A 23,755-nucleotide genomic window follows, 5' to 3' on the forward strand; every position below is an offset into this window, starting at 1 on the left:
CCACTTTTGCCCTAAGGCCATGCTTCCCATGGGCTGCTCCCCAATAGTGACTGAGGGCACTCCTTCTTCAGAGACATGGGACTCCTTTGATGGATGATTTTGGCTCAAGGATTTCCTGACGGCCTTGTTAAACTTTCTTTAGACTGGATGGAAGTATCCTAGAAGTATCCTAGAAGTATCCTAGATACTTCTACCCTACTTTCCTCCCCTCAAGATCAGACTTGCATCCCAGTCTTACAGCCCTTGCAGCTCTCTTCAGTTCTCTCCCATTTTCTCTCACATGGAATTTCCTTAATAAAATTATTGTATGTTAAATCCTGTCTTGCATATGCTTCTTGGAGGACCTGGACTAATACATATTGGAAAATGTTTATGTCATAAACATTCAAGCATGCTAAGTAAAAAATATTATATATTGTATGACTTTATGTTTAAAACAAACATAGTAAAAGACTAGAGGTAATTACAGGAACATAGTAATAGTAGTTGTCTCTTGATGGTGGAATTATTAATAATGTTGCATATTCACTCTAAAACTTAATGTGGTACTCAGGAAGGAGCATAGGTTTTGGAATTAGACTGCCACAGATTTGAGACTTTGCTCTTCCACTTATTAGCAGTGTAATCCTTGGCAACTTATTTAAACTTTCTAAAACTCAATTTGGAAAATGGGGATGATAGTAGTTTGTACCTACTTCACAGGATAGTTATGAGACTTAAATAACACATGTAAAATGCACAGCACAGTGCCTGGCACTTGAAAAAATAACTAACATTGATTGAGCATTTACTATTAAAAATTTCCTATGTCTGACACACATTTTCTTTTTTCATCTGAAAAATCTTACTTTATTAAAAAGAAGTTACGGGCCTCCCTGGTGGCGCAGTGGTTAAGAGTCCGCCTGCCGATGCAGGGGATACGGGTTCGTGCCCCGGTCTGGGAGGATCCCATATGCCACGGAGCGGCTGGGCCCGTGAGCCATGGCCGCTGGGCCTGCGCATCCGGAGCCTGTGCTCCGCAACGGGAGAGGCCACAACAGTGAGAGGCCCGCATACCGCAAAAAGAAAAAAAAAAAAAAAAAAAGAAGTTACTTTACTCTTATTATCTTTAGATCCCTATGCTCTGATGCCCCACCTCCTCCTAGAGCCATCTGGAGAAATACAAGCCAAACTCCAACAATCCATCAAAGCCTACCTCCATCAAGAAGTCTCCATGGTCCCCTAGTTGAAATTAATCTTCTCCCCTTTCTCCTACCAAGCACCTTCCCCAAGTCCCCACATTTGTCATGAACCTTTATCACAATCACAACTTGCCACATGAATGACTGTAGAGTCCTTCAGGGGTTTAAAAAAGCCATGGTCTCCACTCTTCCAACAGCTTACTATGTGTTTTTCTCAAAATGATCATTCACTGTAGCACACAACTTACTTATTTGGAATTATTCCCAATTCAGAGGAGACTAGAATTGAATTCATACATACTTTAGTGGATCAGATTTAAAACAGGAAACACTACATGTGTACACTAATGCACAGATACGTGCACGCACACAACTCTGAGCAGGGGTGAAAAAAATCTGAGAACAGCCTTTTTTTTGTAGTCCCTGGATTCCTGCCAGCTTCCTCAATAGGACAAAAGGGTAGTTTAGTGTAACTGAAGAAGAGGGATTAAAGGACGGTTTAAATTCATATCGTTTAGTTGTTTTCAAAGCTTCTCTCCTTCTTCCTCCCACTTCTCCATCTTCACTCTCTTTAAGATGTACAGTTTTTGGTAAAAAATGATATCTCACCAAAGCTTAAAAAATAAAACAGATACAGCGAACTCTTCCGTTTGAAGGAAGAGTTCCTGTCTTATTTCCCCTGTGGACCCCCAGGAGCTGCCAAGCATAGATTGAAACCCCCATCTAGTCCAACTTCTCCAGCAAGCAGGGGACTTCTCCACAGGGTTGAGCCTCTTCTTGAATTCGTCCTGAATGACTACTTCTGAAGACGGCTCATCCCATTGTTGACTTTTTAGGAAGCATCCCTTCACTGTGGACCTGTTAGTGCTAATTCTGCCCTTGAGAGAAAAGAATGAGTCTGCTCTCTCTGCCTTTACGTTTCTTAAAACAAAACAGGATAAAACAAAGCATAAATGCCTGTGCACTCATTAAATCTATGCTTCTACAGCAGAGGCAGGTTTCCCACAAAGCTAATAAAATTTAACATTCACGTTGTCTTATCTGCCCAGGCTCCTCCTAGGGCTCTGTTTCGTCTTCTTTTTCTCTAAATGGGGCCCTCCAAATAACTAAACTTCAGGCTCCACAATCCCGGGGTTCTGCCCTACCTCCACACTCCAGAGTAAGCTTCCCCAGTTCAAACAAGTGCTGTTCCCTGGAAGAGCCACTCCCTTTTCTAGTTGCTTTCAATTTGGGATGCTCCCTAGTTTGCCAATTGCCTGAAGATGGGATGTGGCCAGAGTGTGGAGTAGGGATGTAATTACGGCCCTTGCCTGCAGTCCTCTCCTTCTGTTGAAGGGTCAATCCAGTATTGCATTTGCTTCCTCAGCAGCTCACACTGGATGTTAAGTTAAAAAGTGCTCCTTAGGTGAAGTGTCATCAAGCGTGTCTCCCCCCTCCCTGTGTTCCTGCTACACTTCTCACTGGTTTCAGCTTGCCCTTCAGCCTTGTCAAGATCTCCTGGAATGTCAATTCCAACATCCAGCCTTTCAACTTTTTGTCTACTAAAAATTATATAAATTTGCTTTCTGTGACCAATTATGTCAGTCTTTTCCCTCAAGCCAACTAGTATCTTGACCTAAGTGGTCCACTTCTTATTAATATTTCCAGAAAGTACAGCAACTGTCTTTCAAGAATAACTTCAAAAAGAAAAATAAATACCAGTGTCAGAAATTGAACCAGGAGTCTAACATATGCTACAAAGTATCAACTGTCTATTCTGAGTTGTTCCTTGTTTTCCCTTTAAATGAATACTGTGAGATCATCTCTGAATCTCAACCACAAAGGTTATCCAGCCAGTTGTTCCAAGGAAGCTGCTTTTATTCATAAAATTAAAAGTTAACATTCTTGGCTTAGGTTTCCAAGTGAAAAAGGAAAAACTTCTAATGTTTATTTTAAAATATTAGTATGAGGAGAGTCAATTATTTTTGATAAAGAATAAAATGAACATTCATTGTATTTAATCCTCTTACATAAAATTTAATGTTTTCAAAGTTTAATCTTGAACTGAAGTGTCATATCTTGCTTAATATGTTTTCAGTAGGAAATAGCACTTCCATATAAAACACATGAACTCTTAATGAAGAGTTTAATAGTAATCATAGTTATCTGAAATTTATTAAACATTTCCTATGTGCCAAGTGCTGTAATATGTACTTTAAACATACTAACATAAAAAAAAGAACCTATAACATATAGGCCTTTAGTTTGAGGTAAAGGCAATGTCCAAATGATCATTATTATTTTAAATCAAATATTCAAAGTGAAATGTAATTTATTTCTTATAGCATTATGTTATAAGGTAAATATCAATAAATTCGAAAAGAAAAAGTGGAAAATCAAACTCTTCTTTATCTCAGGTTTATTTAGTGATGCAATTCACATGTTAAGACACTATATTTCTTGGAACATTTCCAGGAAATGAAGTGATTCAGAAGTTTTGAATAACTCTCAGTGCTGTTGAATTACCTCATATGCATTTAAAATGATCATATGGTAACTTGTATAGTGCTTCGTAGTATTTCAATTGATCATCCTATCAGCCCCAGTATGAGGAAGCCAAGAAGACATCCCCTGCCCTAGAAGTGATATAAAACTGACTGCAGATGCTTCTCCAGATCACTGGAAGAGAACCAAACTTATGGGCTACCAATGGTTTTGTATAAAGATTCCTTGGACCTTCTTCTCTTGACACTCTCCACATTACACCCTAGGTGACTTCATGCATAGTCAGGGCCTTATGAAGATTACTGAAACTTTATCCACAGCCTGGCTTCTCCCAGGGGTTGCATTTTAGTGGACATCTTCAACTGGAAATCCCATGGGCACTTCAAAGTCAATTACAACCCAAACTTACCTACCAGCTTTTCATTCTCCCAGTCTCAAGCATGATCTTCCCTCTATATTCTTCCTCCTAGAGACTTGCAGTCACCACCTAGTAATCCAAGGCAGAATCCACAGCTCTCCCTTTCCATGTACAATACATCACCAAGTTCTTTGAAGCGTGTCTTTTAAGAAGCTCTCAACTCCTTTCCCCACGCCCTGACTTCTGGCCCCATGTTCCTCACAGGGATCATTTCAATTGTCTCTCAGCCTCCACACTCACCCCTCCCCAAAGCCACCCTCTATCTCACAACCACTGTGACCTTTCTAAAGTGTGATGGATCACATCACCAACAGCTGAAAATCATCCTCTGGCCATGTCACCACCCTTATCTCCCATCACCCACATCCATAAGTGAACCTGCATTATAGCTGGATCTAACACATGACTTTGTAAATGAGGTGCCAGCTGTCAACCTTTGAAACCCCTGGGAGAAGTCAGGCTGTGGATAAAGTTTCAGCAATCTTCATAAGGCCCTGACTATGCATGAAGTCACACCTTTGCATCTAACATTTTGCATCCATGACTTGTAGTGTCCTTACTCCCCATAAACACTCTGTAGGATTATCATGTCCTTATCTTCAAAGTCTCAGATTGAACCTACTGTTCAGGGAGGCCTCCTTCACCCCATCCACACCCCACCCCATTCAGATTTAGATGTCCAATCCATGTGTGTTCATAACACCCTAATAGCTCCTCAGTTACAGTATGTGTCACATAGGTTTTCTTTATTGATTTACTTCTTGACCTGTCCCCTCCCCCCAGACTTAACTTCCTTGACTATAAAGACTTCATTTCATTCACTTCAATATCCTCATTATCTAATGAGGGCAATTTGTTAGACAGCTATTAGGTAGGTAATAGCTACTGACTTTATTCATTCATAAATATCCACTTGAGATATCTTTCATTTGTATTATATTTAATGACAAGTTATATGGATGAGTGATTCTAAAGACAAATAGCATAGTAATTAAGACCACATTCCCTCTGTTTCACTTACCATCTGGGAGATCTAAAGCAAATTACTTAATCCTCACATTAATGCTGTAGTGTAGACATTATTATATGACAGATTGGACCACTAGGCACAAACAGAGTGCATGATATGATGTATGTAAAGTGATTTGAACAGTTCTTGGTACATAAAAAATGTTCAATAGATGTGAGTGGCTATTACCTTCAGTTCCTATTAAATTGCAACATAAAATCATGTGGTTATTTTTAGACTTGAAGTCACAGCTCTCCTAAAACATGAATGGCAGTTTTTCATCACTGGCAGGGTTTGATTCATACTATCCTGTTCATTTTCTTCCTGGGTTTTTCTTGGAAATCTAAAAAGCATGTGGCATGTGAGAAGACTGTGGTACTTATAATGAACCCAAGATAACTGTGCTTTAAAAACAACAGCAACAAAATCATGCTGTGTGGAGCATTGTATCATGCTGTATACATCTGTATAACTGATGTGTGAGGGAATCAGTGTCATTCAGTCCTACTGCTAAGGCTGTAAAAATAAATGATGACAGAGAAATCAGTCTTTACCTATTACCCAGGAAATAATGAGCATCTCCATCCATGAGAAGCAGGAGGTTTTCATCCTGAACAGCTGTTTTGCATTATCTGTGCTGGTTTCATTAGGAAGGAGTTTGGTGCCTTCAAATCTGTCAGCTGCATTCATGACTAGTAGCCCCAGAAAAATGGTGAAGGAGGCTGCATGTGCTACAAACTTCATGAATGGGCCACGCATTATCTTCCCCATCTGCCACAACACACACCAAAAGAAAATCTTAGCTTTGCTCTGTACATTTTGCAAAACACACGTGCGTATACACAAGAATAAATATCTGGGCACTCCAATGTTCTCCTAAGATAATTATATAACTTTATATAACTAATAAAAGAAAAATAATTCCTTATGCTGATATAAAATTTTGGTCATGTTGCTCAGCTACATATGCTGATATTCTGGATCGATAGTTAAATAAATTAACTTCTATTAAATGACATTTAAGTTCTTAAGATATTATATATAATACTGACAAAATATTTTATGAATATAATAATGACAAAAGGCAGAGAGCATAGTATCACCATTACTCATAAAAAGAAAACTAATTTAGTGGGTGTGAAGTATTGAGGAAGCAGCAATGAAAATACTAAACTGAATCTGCTTTATAATATATACACCCTTGGTTGATATTTGTTTGCTTGTTGTCCTCATGTGTATTTCACTGACATGGGTGCAAATCAGGCTTCAAGTGATGCTGTAAATGGAGTAAGAGTCGGGAGTACCAAGAAGAGAACTCCCAGCTCAGGACAGGACGGTAGGGCAGTTCCCATCACAGACTGGAAAGATGTCCTGGAATGACACTGGATTGAAAAATGTCCAGGTGTCTTTTTTTTTTTTTTTTTTTTTATACGTCTCTAAATCTTTAAATATGGGATAGGAGCAAAAGGTTAAAACATTTGGTCTCATGTTGGGAAGGGAGTTTTGAGGAAGAATAGGTGAATTCACTGGAGCTGGCCCAGGTGACGGAAACCAAGTAGGGGGCGGGTATCAGGTGCAGAGGCTGGAAATGGGGACTCAACGGGAGCAGTTTGTAAGGGTGGCTGTAGCGTCTTCAAACCATTTTTTATATTTTCAGAAGCCTATGGAAATCACTTTATATTTGCTGTTTATAGGCTTCGGGAAAAGGTTTAAAAAAAAGTTTTGTGGGACTTTTTGGCTAGAATTGCATCAGTGTGGTAAGAAATGCAGATTCGCAATTACATACATCTCTGGTCACATAACCAACACATTTTAGGTTCAGGTTCCAGTTTCATTCCTTCATTAGCTGAGTAGCAATGAATGAATTTCCTAAATTATGTGAAAGTCAGATTTTTCATATGAAATATGGAGACAATAAAAGCTCTTGTGCATCTATAGTACAGGAATCATTTCCATCTGAGATGCATGAATCCTAGCTGGGGCAGAGGGATGGTGTGTGCCCACGATGTGTCTCAAGGGTTCTGTGTATCCCCTATAATGGTAAACAAAACTCAAATACATGTATGCAAGGATTTTTTCTTAGGAGAGGGCCAATAGCTTTTGACAGCTTTTCAAACGAGTTTATTATTACAGAAAAAAAATATAAAAATTAATAATAATACCACCAACACTTGGCCAGTACTTGTATGTACTGTTTTAAGTGCTTTACCCTGTTAATTTCATGATATAATTACAACAATACAAAGCTGTATATGCTGCTGAAATGCCCATTTTATGGATGAAGAAATTGAGGAAGTGAGGTCCAGAAACTAGCTTAAAGGTCACACAGCTTATAAGTGGTAGAGCTGGAATCTGAACCCAGTCATACTTGTTTGAGTTAATGTTTCTATTTGGTTTACAAAACAAGTTCATATTTTCTCATTGAAGTACATATATATGTAAATTCTTAGAGAACAAACGGTTCTAAGATTTTAAAAAGCTAAATGCTATAATGGAAGGAATGCAATGTTCTCTGTTCCTACACACTTTATCTGTCTATATGGTTTTCAAACTTATAAAAATTAGAGCTAGGATGAATCACATAATTTAGTCCCTTCTCTCTTGATATTTAGAATCTTAGGCCAGGCAGAATATCAGGGTGTGCATGTGCGTGCATGCATGCGTGTGTTTGTGTGTGTGTGTGTTTATCTAGATCAATAGATCAATTGCTCTATCTATCTAGTTTTTAGCCAGTGGATCTATACAGTTAGATATATTGCAGACCCAATCCAAGGTTACTTTGTAAAAGGTTGCTGTAAAAATTTTGTCCAAAAACCATACTTCCATAAGTAAATGCTCATTAGATTGAATCAAAGAGTACTTTTTGTGTCTTTTTAAGATCTTGTTTAAATAGAACTCTCAAATAAAGTTAAAACAAATGGGAGAGAAAGTAGGCTTGATTTTCTTTTGCCTATTGTTCTTATCAATGTTTTCTAAAAAAATATGGACTATTAAAAACTGAACATTAATGTGACTTTACTTTCTTTTTCTATGGTGTGCCACATATACAATTTTAATTCTACATTTGCTTTATATACAATTTATTGTAATCATGGCTATTTAATCATGTTTTATATAAGATTTAATCATGTGTACAAGATTTATTTAATCATTTATTGCAAGGTTCAATATCTTCCTGGTGAAAACAGCTATTATTATAAATATTAAACCAATTTTTTAAAGTTCTCAGTTTATTTGACTGTTGTGGAAAACTGGGATTGGGGCTTTGAATATTAGTAGTAAAATCCATGGAAAACTTATTTATTCCCTGCTTTGTCCAGGAGAGAATCAGAGGCGGCCTTCAAAATACAAAATTACGAAAAACTCAAGAGAGCACAAATTAAAATAGGAGAAGGAGAAGAGAAAAGGTTGGAGACATAAAACGGGGTGAGAATAAAGCTACCCACATTAGTGTGTTCCTCAAGCCTGAGAGGTCTGGAACTTGAGTTCAGCTGTCTGGACACATCTAAAGCCAACGTTCAGTTATTCAGAGCACGGTGTCTGATCTGCCCCTCACTCATGACCTGCCTCACCTTCCTTCTTCCCTGGGTTCCTGGCTCTTACACAATATGACTCCTTTATTTTATTCAGAAGGGAGAGAATAGAATCAAACCAGGTACTTTTGTTGCTTACTAAATATATACTACCAAACGTAAAATACATAGCTAGTGGGAAGCAGCTGCATAGCACAGGGAGATCAGCTCAGTGCTTTGTGACCACCTAGAGGGGTGGGATAGGGAGGGTGGGAGGGAGGGAGACGCAAGAGGGAAGAGATATGGGAACATATGTATATGTATAGCTGATTCACTTTGTTATAAAGCAGCAACTAACACACCATTGTAAAGCAATTATACACCAATAAAGATGTTTAAAAAATAATAATAAATAAATTTTTTAAAAAAGAAAACACATAAACAAAAAACAAAAAGTTGGTTGACAGGAAACTAAAATGGTGTGTTTTGATAGTCATATCTTCTATTTCTTATTACAAATCATTGAGAGTTGTGTTTCTCTTTAAACTAAAGGAGATTCTGGCACCACTCAACGGACTTTAGGAACTGAAGTGAGTTATTCATTTTAGTAAAATTTGTCATCTATATATTCTGTGACATAAACAGATTTCTAAAAAATAACTGTAAAGAAAAATTGAACAAGGTGAAAAATTGATGTACCTGGAAAAATGACTGAAAGTAAGCACTGAAAGAAATACCTGCTTTTAAATATTATATCATACTCTTTTTAAGTATTTACTGATGATCAAATAACTATCAAATACCAATAGTAGCAGAAAAGGTTGAAGATAGCTTAAGCCAAAATGATTTGAAATCACAGCATGACCTATTTTTACTATAATGAGTATAGAACACATTTGGGTTATGGTGGAAAAAGAGAACAAGTAAGGACAAAAATAATTTCTTAAAGAAAAGAGCAGACTTGAGGAAAGAAAACCAAACTTTAAATAGAAACAGGGACTCTGTCAAGGTGCATAAGCCTGCAATTTGATCTCGCTTAATTTTCAGGGATGCTTTGGAATGTTTTAATATTTTAAATAATATTTTAAATAAAAGCATCAATATAGCTTGAGCAATCTTCCCCCCCATTTAAAAAAATCAATTCTCTAAACTGTAAATAATATTTATATATATATTACTAAAGGGAAAAATGTAAATAGATTGTATCATCATGTTTCAAACATTAAATAACAGTAAAATAGATTTTAGATATGAAAAAAATACCTTGACAGTGTCCTTTTAATTTGATTATTTGCCTCAGGGTTCATAAACGAGGATGGAAAACAGATACCAGAAAGAAACGTGGCCAGGGAAGAAGAAATAGTGAAGGAAATCAGGTTAATTAGGATTCAATCAAAATTTAAGAAATGTGAAACTCTAAGGACTGCCAAAACTAGTCTGTCAAAACACCAAACACTCTGGAAGGCATTATGTTTTTGAACTCACTGGATATGGGGAGGCACAAATATTCACTTTAGAAGAGATATTATAATTTAACTGATCACAGAGTAATAACAAGGATAATTCAGAACCACCCCCCACTTTTAATTCAGCTTAAATCTCTGAAGACCCAGGAAATGTGAATAGAAGCAGAACAGAGACTACATACATAGATGTAGCCTATGTTCTAGTAAGGAGAATTAATTCTGTTTTCAAAGTGAAATCTGTCATTCCTATGAAAAAAGGAAGAAAAGAAAAATCTTAACTTTCTAGAAAAAAATCCATGCTATAAATTTCTAATTCTAGTAAATATCACTATTTTCATTTTATTTTCCTCCTTTATATTTTATTTATAAATGTATAAGGTCAACTTTTGGCCTTATATATTTAAGGGAAAAACATTTATAATGACAGATTTTACCCTCAGGAGAAAATGCCAAGTTTCCAGCAGTTCCTATCATCATCAATGGAAGTAATTACAAAGTTCCCACTGTGTAAGGCTTTGCACCAGCTTCCTACCATAAGCCACTTACTAACATTCCTATAAGGTTAAAGCACCAAATATATGACTAAGTAATAATAATAAGAAAATATGTTGGTAATGGTGATATATGTCTTTCCACCCACATGTTACAAATATTTGAAAATGAGTCACGCCCAGATTTAACAACAGCAAGTGATTCAACTGGCATATCTACATGGCACATAAATAGATGGTCCAGCAGACATTTCAGACAAATAGCTTTAGAATTATTTCAGTCTGACTCTAAGGGTTGAAACTTAGACAGTTCCAGAAATGTGGCTTCAAAAACATGAAGAATAAGATTGTTGGCAATGCAGGCAGACAAATCTCTATGTCTGTTAACAGAATGACAGGTCAACATTTTCCAAACTTCTTCTGTCTCACTAATGAAAGGCTAGGTCCATTTGAACAAATTAATCTCATCAAATTCTGGGCAGAGTTTGCCAAAAGCAAAAACAAAAACAAAAAACAGAAAAACAGGCTATCTTTGTTGTCAGGTTACAATGTACTCTGTCCTTAAAACAAACAGTCTTCATTGAAACAAGCATTATAATAATATTTACACAATTGTCCTTTATTTATATTAAGATTTATCTGGTCATATTCGCTAAAATAAATACAAAACAAAAACTTTCATCTCAAATTTTGCCAGAGCAGAAATAACAAAAGGAAACATGTTCTTTTAGGGTGTTATTTGAGATATCTGCTCAATGCATACCTCATCAAAAATGTAAAAATATATGCATAGGCGTAACTAGAGAGAAGACAAATAGGAAATATACTGAGGTTTTCTTTCACATATTAATAGTGGTAATACTACAGGTGAATTTTCTCTTTCCATTGCTTTATTTCTTATAACAAATATATGTTATTTTTTATAATATTAAAAACAATAAGATTATTTAAACCCAACTCTGACTTCCCTGAAATTTTTATTTGGGAAATGGAATTTTCTTTGCTTAACTGGCTCTGATATATAAATCAAATACAATTCTAGGAGATAACAGAGGTGCAGGCTTCACAGACATACCTTGCTGCATGGAGCAAACCAGTAAATGAGAGCCAGGAAAGGCAGTCCGATGGCAACGGCGAGGACCACAAGAAACTTGACTGCTGTGGTCTGCTGCCGCAAACCGGAAAGGTTCTCATACCATATGGACAGAAGCTGCTGTTGACAGTTTGGATGAGCTACAAACTAGCAGGGGAGTGACAAAACATTTAACAGCTTGCTTAAAGATTCAGCATAAACTCTTTTCTTGCATTCTAATATTATGTTCTGTTCTTGCCCATGAAAAATATTGTTAGAATTAAAGAACAAATGTAAAATATCTAGCGGGCAGGTATCAAGCAAGATGGCAGGGGGTTCTAATATGTATTACATAAATTCAAAGATTCCAACTTTTGCTTTATGACTAATGGTTTTCTTTCAAAGCACAAACAAATTTTGGAAATTTAATATTGGAAAAAGATTCATCAATATTTTACAAAAGGACTTTTATGATTATATGTTTTTTCCATCTAGAAGGAGTGATATAAAGATCCTGCTAGATCAGATGTCTAAATACTTTTTTTTAAAAGTATACAACCTTTTCTGCACTGATCTAAAATGGTAAACTTATTTTATACTAGGCTCCCATTTGTATATGGGTCTTTTTCTGGACTGCCTATTCTATTCCACTGATATTTCTTTTTATTCCTGCACCATAAACTCTTTCAATTATGAAAACTTTATAATTAAATTTCACTCTTTATTTTTCAGAATTTTTTATTCTTACATATGTATTGCTTACAAATGAACCCTACATATGACAGAGAGCTGCATTATTTAATATATAAAAAACAACAACTCAAAATAACAATTGGTAAAGAATATTAAAAATTAGACAAAGGACAGGTTATATAAAGGAACTAAAAATGTTTCTTAAGGTTGGTTAACCTAGAAGATAATTAAATCAAGATACAATATTTGTCTTCTCAGATTGGTAAGGTTTAATAATACCCATTATGTAGCACAGGGAGATCAGCTCATTGCTTTGCAATGACCTAGAGGGGTGGAATAGGGAGGATGGGAGGGAGGCTCAAGAGGGAGGGGATATGGGGATATATGTATACATATAGCTGATTCGCTTTGTTGTGCAACAGAAACTAACACAGTATTGTGAAGTAATTATACTCCAATAAAGATCTATTTTAAAAAAAGAAAAAAACTAATAATACCCATTATGAGTGGAAGAAATAATCCCTCTCACACACTGTTGACATTTGTAAACTGGTGTACCTTTTTTGAAGGGAAATTTAGCAAATGTTTTGAAATAACAAAAAAAATAAAGAAATAATAAACACCCTTAAATAGTAAACTGACTAAATGAACATAACAATATAAATAAACATTACTATATGCAGCTTTTGAAAAGATTAAGTGGATGTCTATTTACTGATATGTGAAGATGTCCAAGGTATAAATTTATGGAGAGAAATATAATATTGATTAACTACTCTCCATTAAGAATTGAGAAGACAGAAAGAGGGCATGTCTATATTGTTTGAAAGCTTACCATAACCCTGTGTTACTTTTATTAGAAAACCTACCTATAAAAACTGGGTTTTTTTAAAAGATATCTTACATAACCTAAGAAAGCAGTCAAGGATAGGGGGCACCACATGAAGACAGAGATAAAAATACTCCACAAATAAAGATGAAGGAGATTCAAATGCTCTAAAGAAGAAATAGAAGGCATTGGTCTGGAATTGGAATATATTAACAAATGGGAAAACCGAGTTGGGTCTTGATATTCCTATCCTATAACAAATGCCTTGTAGTTTGAACACACAAAGTCATTTTTATATCATTAGTTAAGTAAAAGAAAGTGTCAATCACTGCATAAACAAGTCTAGGTTTTAAAGACTGGCATTAGTGTAGGTTAAATGCCTCACAACCAGGCACTTAGAATTGTTAGAGAACCTACCTAGTGCAATTAATTAGAAAAACCCAGCTCAATCTAATTATGCCAAGCCTTCACCCTGATTTAGCACCAATAAAAACTGAAATAATGTAAAAGGGGCTTCAGGCCTGACCTTACTTTTTTTACGTCATATTTAATGGCAAGTTTTAAACGGCTGAGATTTGGACGACCGTGATCTTCACCACTGGGGTGTATTTCAACATCGCCGTTCAGAATGGCCTCTACTTCTTCGGTATTTCTGCACAGATCGAGGAGTCCAACAACAAAATCTTTGCACTGCATTGACAGTTTTTTGTAGTCATTCTAGGAAAGACAAAGCAAAGTAAAAAACAATAATGTAGAAGTAGCAAATTTTACTATGTTATGCTGCAGAATTTATCAGTTATTTGACGGTCTGTAGAGGAAAAAAACTCTATTTTTAGGTTTACTATTCTTTTAACATTTTCAATTACTGTTCTGCTGAGCGATCTCTCTCTGAAATATCTTAGCACAATAAAGATTTTCTTTATATCCTGAAAGAGGAAATTTGTCTAAAACATAACGAAAGTTATCAAAAAGTACTGCACTGTGCACCAAACTCATTTGCTGATTCAGGAGAAATATAAAGTAAGCAACGTTTCCCACAGCATGCTCATACTATTTTGCATACATATATCTCTTATGTTCATAACTTCATCAGCTAGCTACATAATATATATTTGCTAGACAAAAGCAAACATATATCACTTATCTACTTATTAAATTGTTACCAAGGAACTTTATGTACCAAACAAAGAGTCAAAAGATGAGATCCAATATAAAGTCTGCAAATTGAGATTCTTCTCTTTGGAGAAAAGGAAATTTAATGAAAATGCTTTCACTGTAATTTACTACTGATGAACTAATGGTATTTTGGGAGGATTTAGAGAGTACAGATCATATTTAAACATCAAAAATTCATTTTGAACTTACATACACCATGCATTCATATCTTCATTCTGGTCTTTCTGATATTTCCTTCCTCTTTATTCTCTTACATTGAAATAAGGCCATTTATAGCCCAATGTTAATAAAGAAAACCTATTAGCTAGAACTTGTTGCATTCCAAGTGGATCATATCATCATTTAATCTTCACAATTGCCTTGATCACTTAGGTTAAATAATATGTCCAAGATCATGCAGCCACTAAGTTTCAAAATGAGGCTTTAAATGTAACCCTGTTTTGCTCTAAACCCTTTGCCTGTAAGAATTATGCCACTTTGTCTTTTTGTAGAGTGCTTCTCTATTTTGATCTATGAAGAACTGGGAGGCAAGCCAGGGAAATACTAGTCCCATTTTGCACATCAAAAAACTAAGGTCCCTTGAGGTCACTGCCTCCATGGCAGAGTTTACTCTTAAAGCCAGCTTTGCAGGTTCAGAATTAGTTGTCTCCTCCATCTTGAAGCCACCATTGTGTTGGAGGATAAAAAGATTCCTTGCAGGGGGAGTTAAGATAGCAGAGGAGTAGGAGCACGTGGAGTTCATCTCTCCCCATGATGCATCAGGAATACATCTACAGATGCAACAATTCTCACAGAATACCAGCTGAACACTAGAAGAAGACCTTCAACACCAGAAGGGACTATAAAGATCCCTGAATAACTGGGTAGGATGAAAAAAAGGAGGGAGAAGGAGGAGGAGAGGAAGCGGGATGGGACCTGCACTTCGGGGCAGGGGAGCTGAAGCAGAGGAGAGATTCCCGAATTCAAGGAAAACCCCCCTCTGACAGGGAAATCGATTGGGACAGAAAGGAAGTATTTGAGGCTGTCAGAAGAGGGTGAAGCGGCCAATCTATGTCAGACGGGACAGAGAGAGAAATATACAGGTGGTCTGTACCACAGCCCTATGTGCCCCAGACTGGGACGTGTGTCCACAGGTGTGCAAGGGGACTGGGAGCTGGACTGTGGAGATTGGAGAACAGACCCGGAGCAAGAACTGCTGTTGGCTGTGGGGATTCACTGATGGGATGGGAGGGAGGAAATCCGCAGCAGGGAATGCCTATGGAGGAAGACTGGACTGCCATGGAAGCAGGGCGCTACTGCTGAGTCACACAGAGGGGGAGGAGCCGCTACTATAACCTCTCTCTCCCCACACACCGGCACCAATAAAAGAAGCCTTCTCGGGGCTGGCTCTCTCACACCTTACGCTGAGCACCAGAAAAGGCCCTCACTTGGGGCATATCTCTGGTGCCCATGGCCGCCAGCTTCCCTATGCATTTGGTGCCACCAGGGGTCCTGTGATCCAAGCAGCCATACCACCTCTGTGCCCCGTCCTCACAGGGGCAGACCCAAGAGCTCTAAGGCAGCCTCAGGACCAGACTCCTGTGGGTGGACCACAGGGAGAGGTGGGGATAAAACCAAAGCTGAACCTCAGGAACAGGGCGACTAAGGAAGAGATCAAAAATCTTTCCATCAGCTGTTCAAGCTGAAGATTAAATCCCTGTGATCAGCTAGGTAGACCCTGTGTCTATAGAATATCTGAGTAGACAATGAGTGTTCTCACAAATGAAAACAGTCTAGCTCTGGCATCTGTGGACTTTGGGGGCCAGCACACACAGGAATTGGGCCCAATAAGTGTCTGAGTGGTTCCCACAGGGCCCACAGCAGGTCCAGAGACCAGCCCAGAGACAGAGGAGGGCCTCTTGGGGAGGCACAGGTGGGCTGTGTCTCACAGCATGTGCAAGGACACTTACAGTAGAGACCCCAGGGAAACATAATTATTACTAAGAATTTTATCATGTTTTTATTCATTCTGTTGTTGGTTCTGGCTTTTTTGTTTGTTTCTTTTTCTTTCTTTTTTTGTTTGTCGTTGTTATTGTTTTAGTTTTTTTTTTATTTAGTCTTTTGGGATCTTCATGTTTTATAACATTTTTAAATATATATTTCTATTTTTACTTTGCTTTTCTGTTGTTCTGTGTTCTTTTCCCTTATTTTTATTCTTCTTCTTTTTCCTTAATATATTAAAAAATGTTTCCATTTCTACTTTGCTTTTCTGTTGTCCTGTGTTTTATCCCGTTTTATTTTATTTTATTATTATTTTTTAATCCTTTTTATTGGTTCTGTTTCCTTACTTTATTCTTCAGTTGTCACAATGTTTTGGTTTTGTGTTTTTGTTAGTTTTGATCTTAATTGTTTGATTTTGCCTTTGAGTTCCTCTATTTGTCTGGTTGTTCTTTGCTTTTTGTTTTGTTTGGTTCTATTTTTATTTCTTTTGTATGTGTGTGTGTTTCCTTGCTTCTGTTTTTCTTTGATTTTACTTTTTACCATTTGTCTGGGGTTTCTTTAGCCTTTTTTTTTAAAATCCCCTTTATTGTGGGAATGAGTGACTTGCGGGGTCTTGTTTCCTTGACTGGAAGTTGGGTCTGAGGCTTTGGGATGGGAGCATTGAGTCCAGGAAGCTGGACCACTAGAGAATTCTTGGCCCCAGGGAAGATTAATCGCCAAGAGCTCTCACGGAGGCCTCTATCTGAATCCAAGGCCTGTTCCACTCAAATGCCAGCAGTTCCCAGTGCTGTACGCTTCACACAAAATCACAAACAAGACAGGAACACAAACCCAGCCATCAGCACACAGACTACCTAAAGTTATACTAAGCTCACAGACACCTCAAAACACACCACCTGACATAGTCCTGCTCAGCAGAGGGAAAAGACTCAGCTCCACCCACCAGGACACAGGTACCAGTCCCTCCCATCAGGAAGCCTACACAAGCCACTGGACCAACCTCTCTACTGCAGGCAGAGAACAGCAGGAAGAGGAACTATGAACCTGCAGCTTAGGGAAAGGAGACCTCAAATACTGTAAATCAGACAAAATGAGAAGACAGAGAAATATCTTGCAGGCAAAGGAGCAACATAAAAACCCACAAGATCAAATAAATGAAGAAGAAATAGGTAAACTACCTGAAAAAGAACTTAGAGTAATAATAGTAAAGATGATCTTGGAAATAGAATAGAGAAAATACAAGAAATGTTTAACAAAGACCTAGAAGAACTAAAGAGCAAACAAACAGTAATGAACTGCACAATAGCTAAAATTAAAAATACACTAGAAGGAATCAATAGCATAACTGAGGCAGGAGAATGGATAAATGAGCTGGAAGATAGAATGGTGGAAAAAACTGCTGCAGAGCAGAATAAAGAAAAAGGAATGAAAAGAAAGGATGACAGTCTCAGAGACCTCTGGGACAACATTAAGTGAACCAACATTCTAATTATAGGCATCCCAGAAAAAGAGAAAAATAAAGGGTCTGAGAAAATATTTGAAGAGATTATAGTTGAAAACTTAACTAACATGGGAAAGGAAATAGTCAATCAAGTTCAGGAAGTGCAGAGAGTCCCATACAGGATAAACCCAAGGAGAAACATGCCAAGGCTCATATTAATCAAACTAACAAAAATTAAAAACAAAGAAAAAGTATTAGAAGCAGCAAGGGAAAAGCAAGAAATAACATACAAGGGAATCCCCAAAAGGTTAACAGCTGATCTTTCAGCAGAAACTCTGCAAGCCAGAAGGGAGTGGCAAGATATATTTAAAGTGATGAAAGGGAAAAAACTACAACAAAGATTACTCTACCCAGCAAGGATCTCATTCAGATTTGATGGAGAAATCAAAAGCTTCACAGACAAGCAAAAGTTAAGAGAATTCAGCACCACCAAACCAGCTTTACAACAAATGCTAAAAGAACTTCTCTAGGAAGGAAACACAAGACAAGAAAAAGACCTATAAAGACAAACCCAAAACAATTAAGAAAATGTTAATAGAAACATACATATCGGAATCAGCGGCTCCTTTAAACCCGTCTTTTCTGAGCGAAGAACGGACACCCTCCGGCGACCTACACGCAGAGGCAGGGCCAAGTCCAAGGCTGAGACCTGGGAGCTGTGATAGCAGAGAAGAGACAGGGAAATCTCTCTATGCAGCCTCGGAGGCAGTGGATTAAAGCTCCACGGTCCGCTTGATGTGCCATACGTCTGTGGAGTGCATGGATGGACGGCGAATCATCCCAAATTGAGGAGGTGGACTTTGAGGACAAGATTTAAGATTTTTTCCTCTTTTTACAACAAATTATCCCAAATTAAGGAGGTGGACTTTGAGAGCAAGATTTCAGACTTTTTCCCCTTTTCCTCTTTTTACAATGAATTATCCCAAATTGAGGAGGTGGACTTTGAGAGCAAGATTTTCGATTTTTCCCACCTGTTCTCTTTTTGTGAATGTGTATGTGTATGCTTCTGTGTGAGATTTTCTCTGTATAGCTTTGCTACCACCATAGGTCCCAGGGTTCTATCTGTCCGTTTATTTTTTTATAATTACTTTTTTATTTTTAATAATGAAACTATATTTTATACTTTATTCTATTTTACTTTATCTTCTCTCTTTCTCTTTTTCCTACCTTCCATTCCTCCCTCCCACCCTCCGCCCTTTTCTTTCTTTCTTTCTTTCCTTCCTCCATCCCTCCCTCCTGTCTTTCTTTCTTTCTTTCTTTCTTTCTTTCTTTCTTTCTTTCTTTCTTTCTTTCTTTCTTTCTTTCTTTCCTCCCTCCTTCCTTTCTTTCTTTCTTTCCATCCTTCCTCCCTCGCTCCGTCCTTTCTTTCTTTCTTCCTTCCTTCCTTTCTTTCCTTCTTCCTTTCTTTCTTTCTCTCTATCTTTCTTCTACTAATTCTTTCTTTCTAATTTTTCTCCCTTTTATTCTGAGCTGGGTAGATGAAAGGCTCTTGGTGCTGCAGCCAGGAGTCAGTGCTCTGCCTCTAAAGTGGGAGAGCCAACTTCAGGACACGGGTCCACAAGAGACCTTCCAGCTCCACATAATATCAAGCAGCGAAAATCTCCCAGAGACTTCCATCTCAACACCAGCACCCAGCTTCAGTCAACGACCAGCAAGCTACAGTGCTGGTCACCCTATGCCAAGCAACTAGCAAGGCAGGAACACAACCCCACCCATTAGCAGAGAGGCTGCCTAAAAATATAATAAGGCCACAGGCACCCCAAAACACACCACCAGACGTGAACCTGTCCACCAGAAAGACAAGATCGAGCCTCAACCACCAGAACACAGGCACTAGTCCCCCCACCAGGAAGCCTACACAACCTACTGAAACAACCTAAGCCTCTGAGGACAGACACCAAAAACAACGGGAACTACGAATCTGCAGGCTGCAAAAAGGAGACCCAAACACAGTAAGACAAGCAAAATGAGAAGACAGAAAAACACACAGCAGGTGAAGGAGCAAGATAAAAACTTACCAGACCTAACAAATGAAGAGGTAATAGGCAGTCTACCTGAAAAAGAATTCAGAATAATGATAGTAAAGCTGATCCAAGATTCTATTTCCAAGATCCAAAATCTTGGAAATAGAATAGAAAAAATGCAAGAAACAGTTAACAAGGACCTAAAAGAACTAAAGATGAATCAAGCATCGATTAAAAACACAATAAATGAAATGAAAAATACTCTAGATGGGACCAATAGCAGAATAACTGAGGCAGAAGAATGGATAAGTGAGGTGGAAGATAAAATAGTGGAAATAACTGACGCAGAGCAAAATAAAGGAAAAAGAATGAAAAGAACAGAGGACAGTCTCAGAGACCTCTGGGACAACATTAAACGCACCAACATTCGAATTATAGGGGTTCCAGAAGAAGAAGAGAAAAAGAAAGGGACGGATAAAATATTTGAAGAGATTATAGTTGAAAACTTCCCTAATATAGGAAAGGAAATAGTTAATCAAGTCCAGGAGGCACAGGGAGTCCCATACAGAATAAATCCAAGGAGAAATATGCCAAGACACATATTAATCAAACTGTCAAAAGTTAAACACAAAGAAATCATATTAAAAGCAGCAAGGGAAAAACAACAAATAACACACAAGGGAATCCCCATCAGGTTAACAGCTGATCTCTCAGCGGAAACTCTACAAGCCAGAAGGGAGTGGCAGGACATAATCAAAGTGATGAAGGAGAAAAACCTGCAACCAAGATTATTCTACCCAGCAAGGATCTCATTCAGATTTGATGGAGAAATTAAAACCTTTAGAGACAAGCAAAAGCTGAGAGAGTTCAGCACCACCAAACCAGCTTTACAACAAATGTTAAAGGAACTTCTCTAGGCAAGAAACACAACAGAAGGAAAATACCTACAATAACGAACCCAAAACAATTAAGGAAATAGGAATAGGAACATACATATCGATAATTACCTTAAATGTAAATGGACTAAATGCTCCCACCAAAAGACACAGAGTGGCTGAATGGATACAAAAACAAGACGCATATATATGCTGTCTACAAGAGACCCACTTCAGACCTAGAGACACATACAGACTGAAAGTAAGGGGATGGAAAAAGATATTCCATGCAAATGGAAATCAAAAGAAAGCTGGAGTAGCAATTCTTATATCAGACAAAATAGACTTTAAAATAAAACTATTAGAAGAGACAAAGAAGAACACTACATAATGATCAAGGGATCGATCCAAGAAGAAGATATAACAATTGTAAATATTTATGCACCCAACATAGGACCACTGCAATACATAAGGCAAATACTAACAGCCACAAAAGGGGAAATCGACAGTAACACACTCATAGTAGGGGACTTTAACACCCCACTTTCACCAATGGACAGATCATCCAAAATGAAAATAAATAAGGAAACACAAGCTTTAAATGATACATTAAACAAGATGGACTTAATTGATATTTATAGAACATTCCATCCAAAAACAACGGAATACACAGTTTTCTCAAGTGCTCATGGGACATTTTTCAAGGGTAGATCATACTTTGGATCACAAATCAAGCCTTGGTAAATTTAAGAAAATTGAAATTGTATCAAGTATCTTTTCCGACCACAATGCTATGAGACTAGAAATCAATTACAGGAAAAGAGCTGTAAAAAATACAAACACATGGAGGCTAAAAAATATACTACTCAATAACGAAGTGATCACTGAAGAAATCAAAGGGGAAATCAAAAAATACCTAGAAACAAATGACAATGAAAATATGACAGCCCAAACCTATGGGATGCAGCAAAAGCAATTCAAAGGGGGAAGTTTATAGCAATACAATCCCACCTTAAGAAACAGGAAACATCTCGAGTAAACAACCTGACCCTGCACCTAAAGCAATTAGAGAAAGAAGAACAAAAAACCCCCAAAGTTAGCAGAAGGAAAGAAATCATAAAGATCAGATCAGAAATAAATGAAAAAGAAATGAAGGAAATGATAGCAAAGATCAATAAAAATAAAGCTGGTTCTTTGAGAAGATAAACAAAATTGATAAACCATTAGCCAGACTCATCAAGAAAAAAAGGGAGAAGACTCAAATCAATAGAATTAGAAATGAAAAAGGAGAAGTAACAACTGACACTGCAGAAATACAAAAGAGCATGAGAGATTACTACAAGCAACTCTATGCCAATAAAATGGACAACCTGGAAGAAATGGACAAATTCTTAGAAATGCACAACCTGCCAAGACTGAATCAGGAAGAAATAGAAAATATGAATAGACCAATCACAAGCACTGAAATTGAAACTGCGATTAAAAATCTTCCAACAAACAAAAGCCCAGGACCAGATGCCTTCACAGGCGAATTCTATCAAACATTTAGAGAAGAGCTAACACCTATCATTCTCAAACTCTTCCAAAATATAACAGAGGGAGGAGCACTCCCAAACTCATTCTCCGAGGTCACCATCACCTTGATACCAAAACCAGGCAAGGATATCATAAAGAAAGAAAACTACAGGCCAATATCACTGATGAACATAGATGCAAAAATCCTCAACAAAATACTAGCAAACAGAATCCAACAGCACATTAAAAGGATCATACACCATGATCAAGTGGGGTTTATTCCAGGAATGCAAGGATTCTTCAATATACGCAAATCAATCAATGTGATACACCGTATTAAAAAACTGAAGAAGAAAAACCATATGATCATCTCAATAGATGCAGAGAAAGCTTTCGACAAAATTCAACACTGATCTATGAAAAAAACCCTGCAGAAAGTAGGCATAGAGGGAACTTTCCTCAACATAATAAAGGCCATATATGACAAACCCACAGCCAACATCATCCTCAATGGTGAAAAACTGAAACCATTTCCACTAAGATCAGGAACAAGACAAGGTTGCCCACTCTCACCACTCTTATTCAACTTAGTTTTGGAAGTTTTAGCCACAGCAATCAGGGAAGAAAAGGAAATAAAAGGAATCCAAATTGGAAAAGAAGAAGTAAAGCTGTCACTGTTTGCAGATGACATGATACTATACATAGAGAATCCTAAAGATGCTACCAGAAAACTACTGGAGCTAATCAATGAATTTGGTAAAGTAGCAGGATACAAAATTAATGTACAGAAATCTCTGGCATTCCTGTACACTAATGATGAAAAATCTGAAAGTGAAATCAAGAAAACAATCCCATTTACCACTGCAACAAAAAGAATAAAATAATTAGGAATAAACCTACCTAAGGAGACAAAAGACCTGTATGCAGAAAATTATAAGACACTGATGAAAGAAATTAAAGATGATACAAATAGATGGAGAGATGTACCATGTTCTTGGATTGGAAGAATCAACATTGTGAAAATGACTCTACTACCCAAAGCAATCTACAGATTCAATGCAATCCCTATCAAACTAGCACTGGCATTTTTCACAGAACTAGAACAAAAAATTTCAAAATTTGCTTGGAAAAACAAAAGACCCCGAATACCCAAAGCAATCTTGAGAACAAAAAACGGAGCTGGAGGAATCAGGCTCCCTGACTTCACATCATACTACAAAGCTACAGTAATCAAGACAGTGTGGTACTGGCACAAATACAGAAAGATAGATCAATGGAATAGGATAGAAAGCCCAGAGATAAACCCACACACATATGGTCAACTTATCTTTGATAAAGTAGGCAGGAATGTACAGTGGAGAAAGGACAGCCTCTTCAATAAGTGGTGCTGGGAAAACTGGACAGGGACATGTAAAAGTATGAGATTAGATCATTCCCTAACACCATACACAAAAATAAGCTCAAAATGGATTAAAGACCTAAATGTAAGTCCAGACACTATCAAACTCTTCGAGGAAAACAGACAGAACACTCTATGACATAAATCACAGCAAGATCCTTTTGGACCCACCTCCTAGAGAAATGGAAAT

General features: G+C 37.3%; 1 protein-coding gene across 9 annotated transcripts in view; it reads right to left on the reverse strand.

Annotated features, from left to right (window-relative positions):
• The window catches only part of TRPC6 (transient receptor potential cation channel subfamily C member 6), a 122,338-nt gene that overhangs the window by 17,928 nt on the left and 80,655 nt on the right, over positions 1-23,755 (reverse strand). For 8 of the 9 annotated variants that reach the window (XM_060102939.1, XM_060102941.1, XM_060102945.1 and 5 more), the window contains 3 exons: positions 13,687-13,872; positions 11,637-11,801; positions 5,647-5,863 (listed from right to left, as the gene is read on the reverse strand). In XM_060102939.1, the coding sequence (XP_059958922.1) occupies positions 5,647-5,863; positions 11,637-11,801; positions 13,687-13,872 (568 nt within the window). The remainder of the gene's footprint in view (positions 1-5,646; positions 5,864-11,636; positions 11,802-13,686; positions 13,873-23,755) is intronic. The other variant, XM_060102943.1, reaches the window with a different exon arrangement.

Source organism: Mesoplodon densirostris, chromosome 7 (genome assembly GCF_025265405.1).
Source record: "Mesoplodon densirostris isolate mMesDen1 chromosome 7, mMesDen1 primary haplotype, whole genome shotgun sequence".
Taxonomy (NCBI): Eukaryota; Metazoa; Chordata; class Mammalia; order Artiodactyla; family Ziphiidae; genus Mesoplodon; species Mesoplodon densirostris.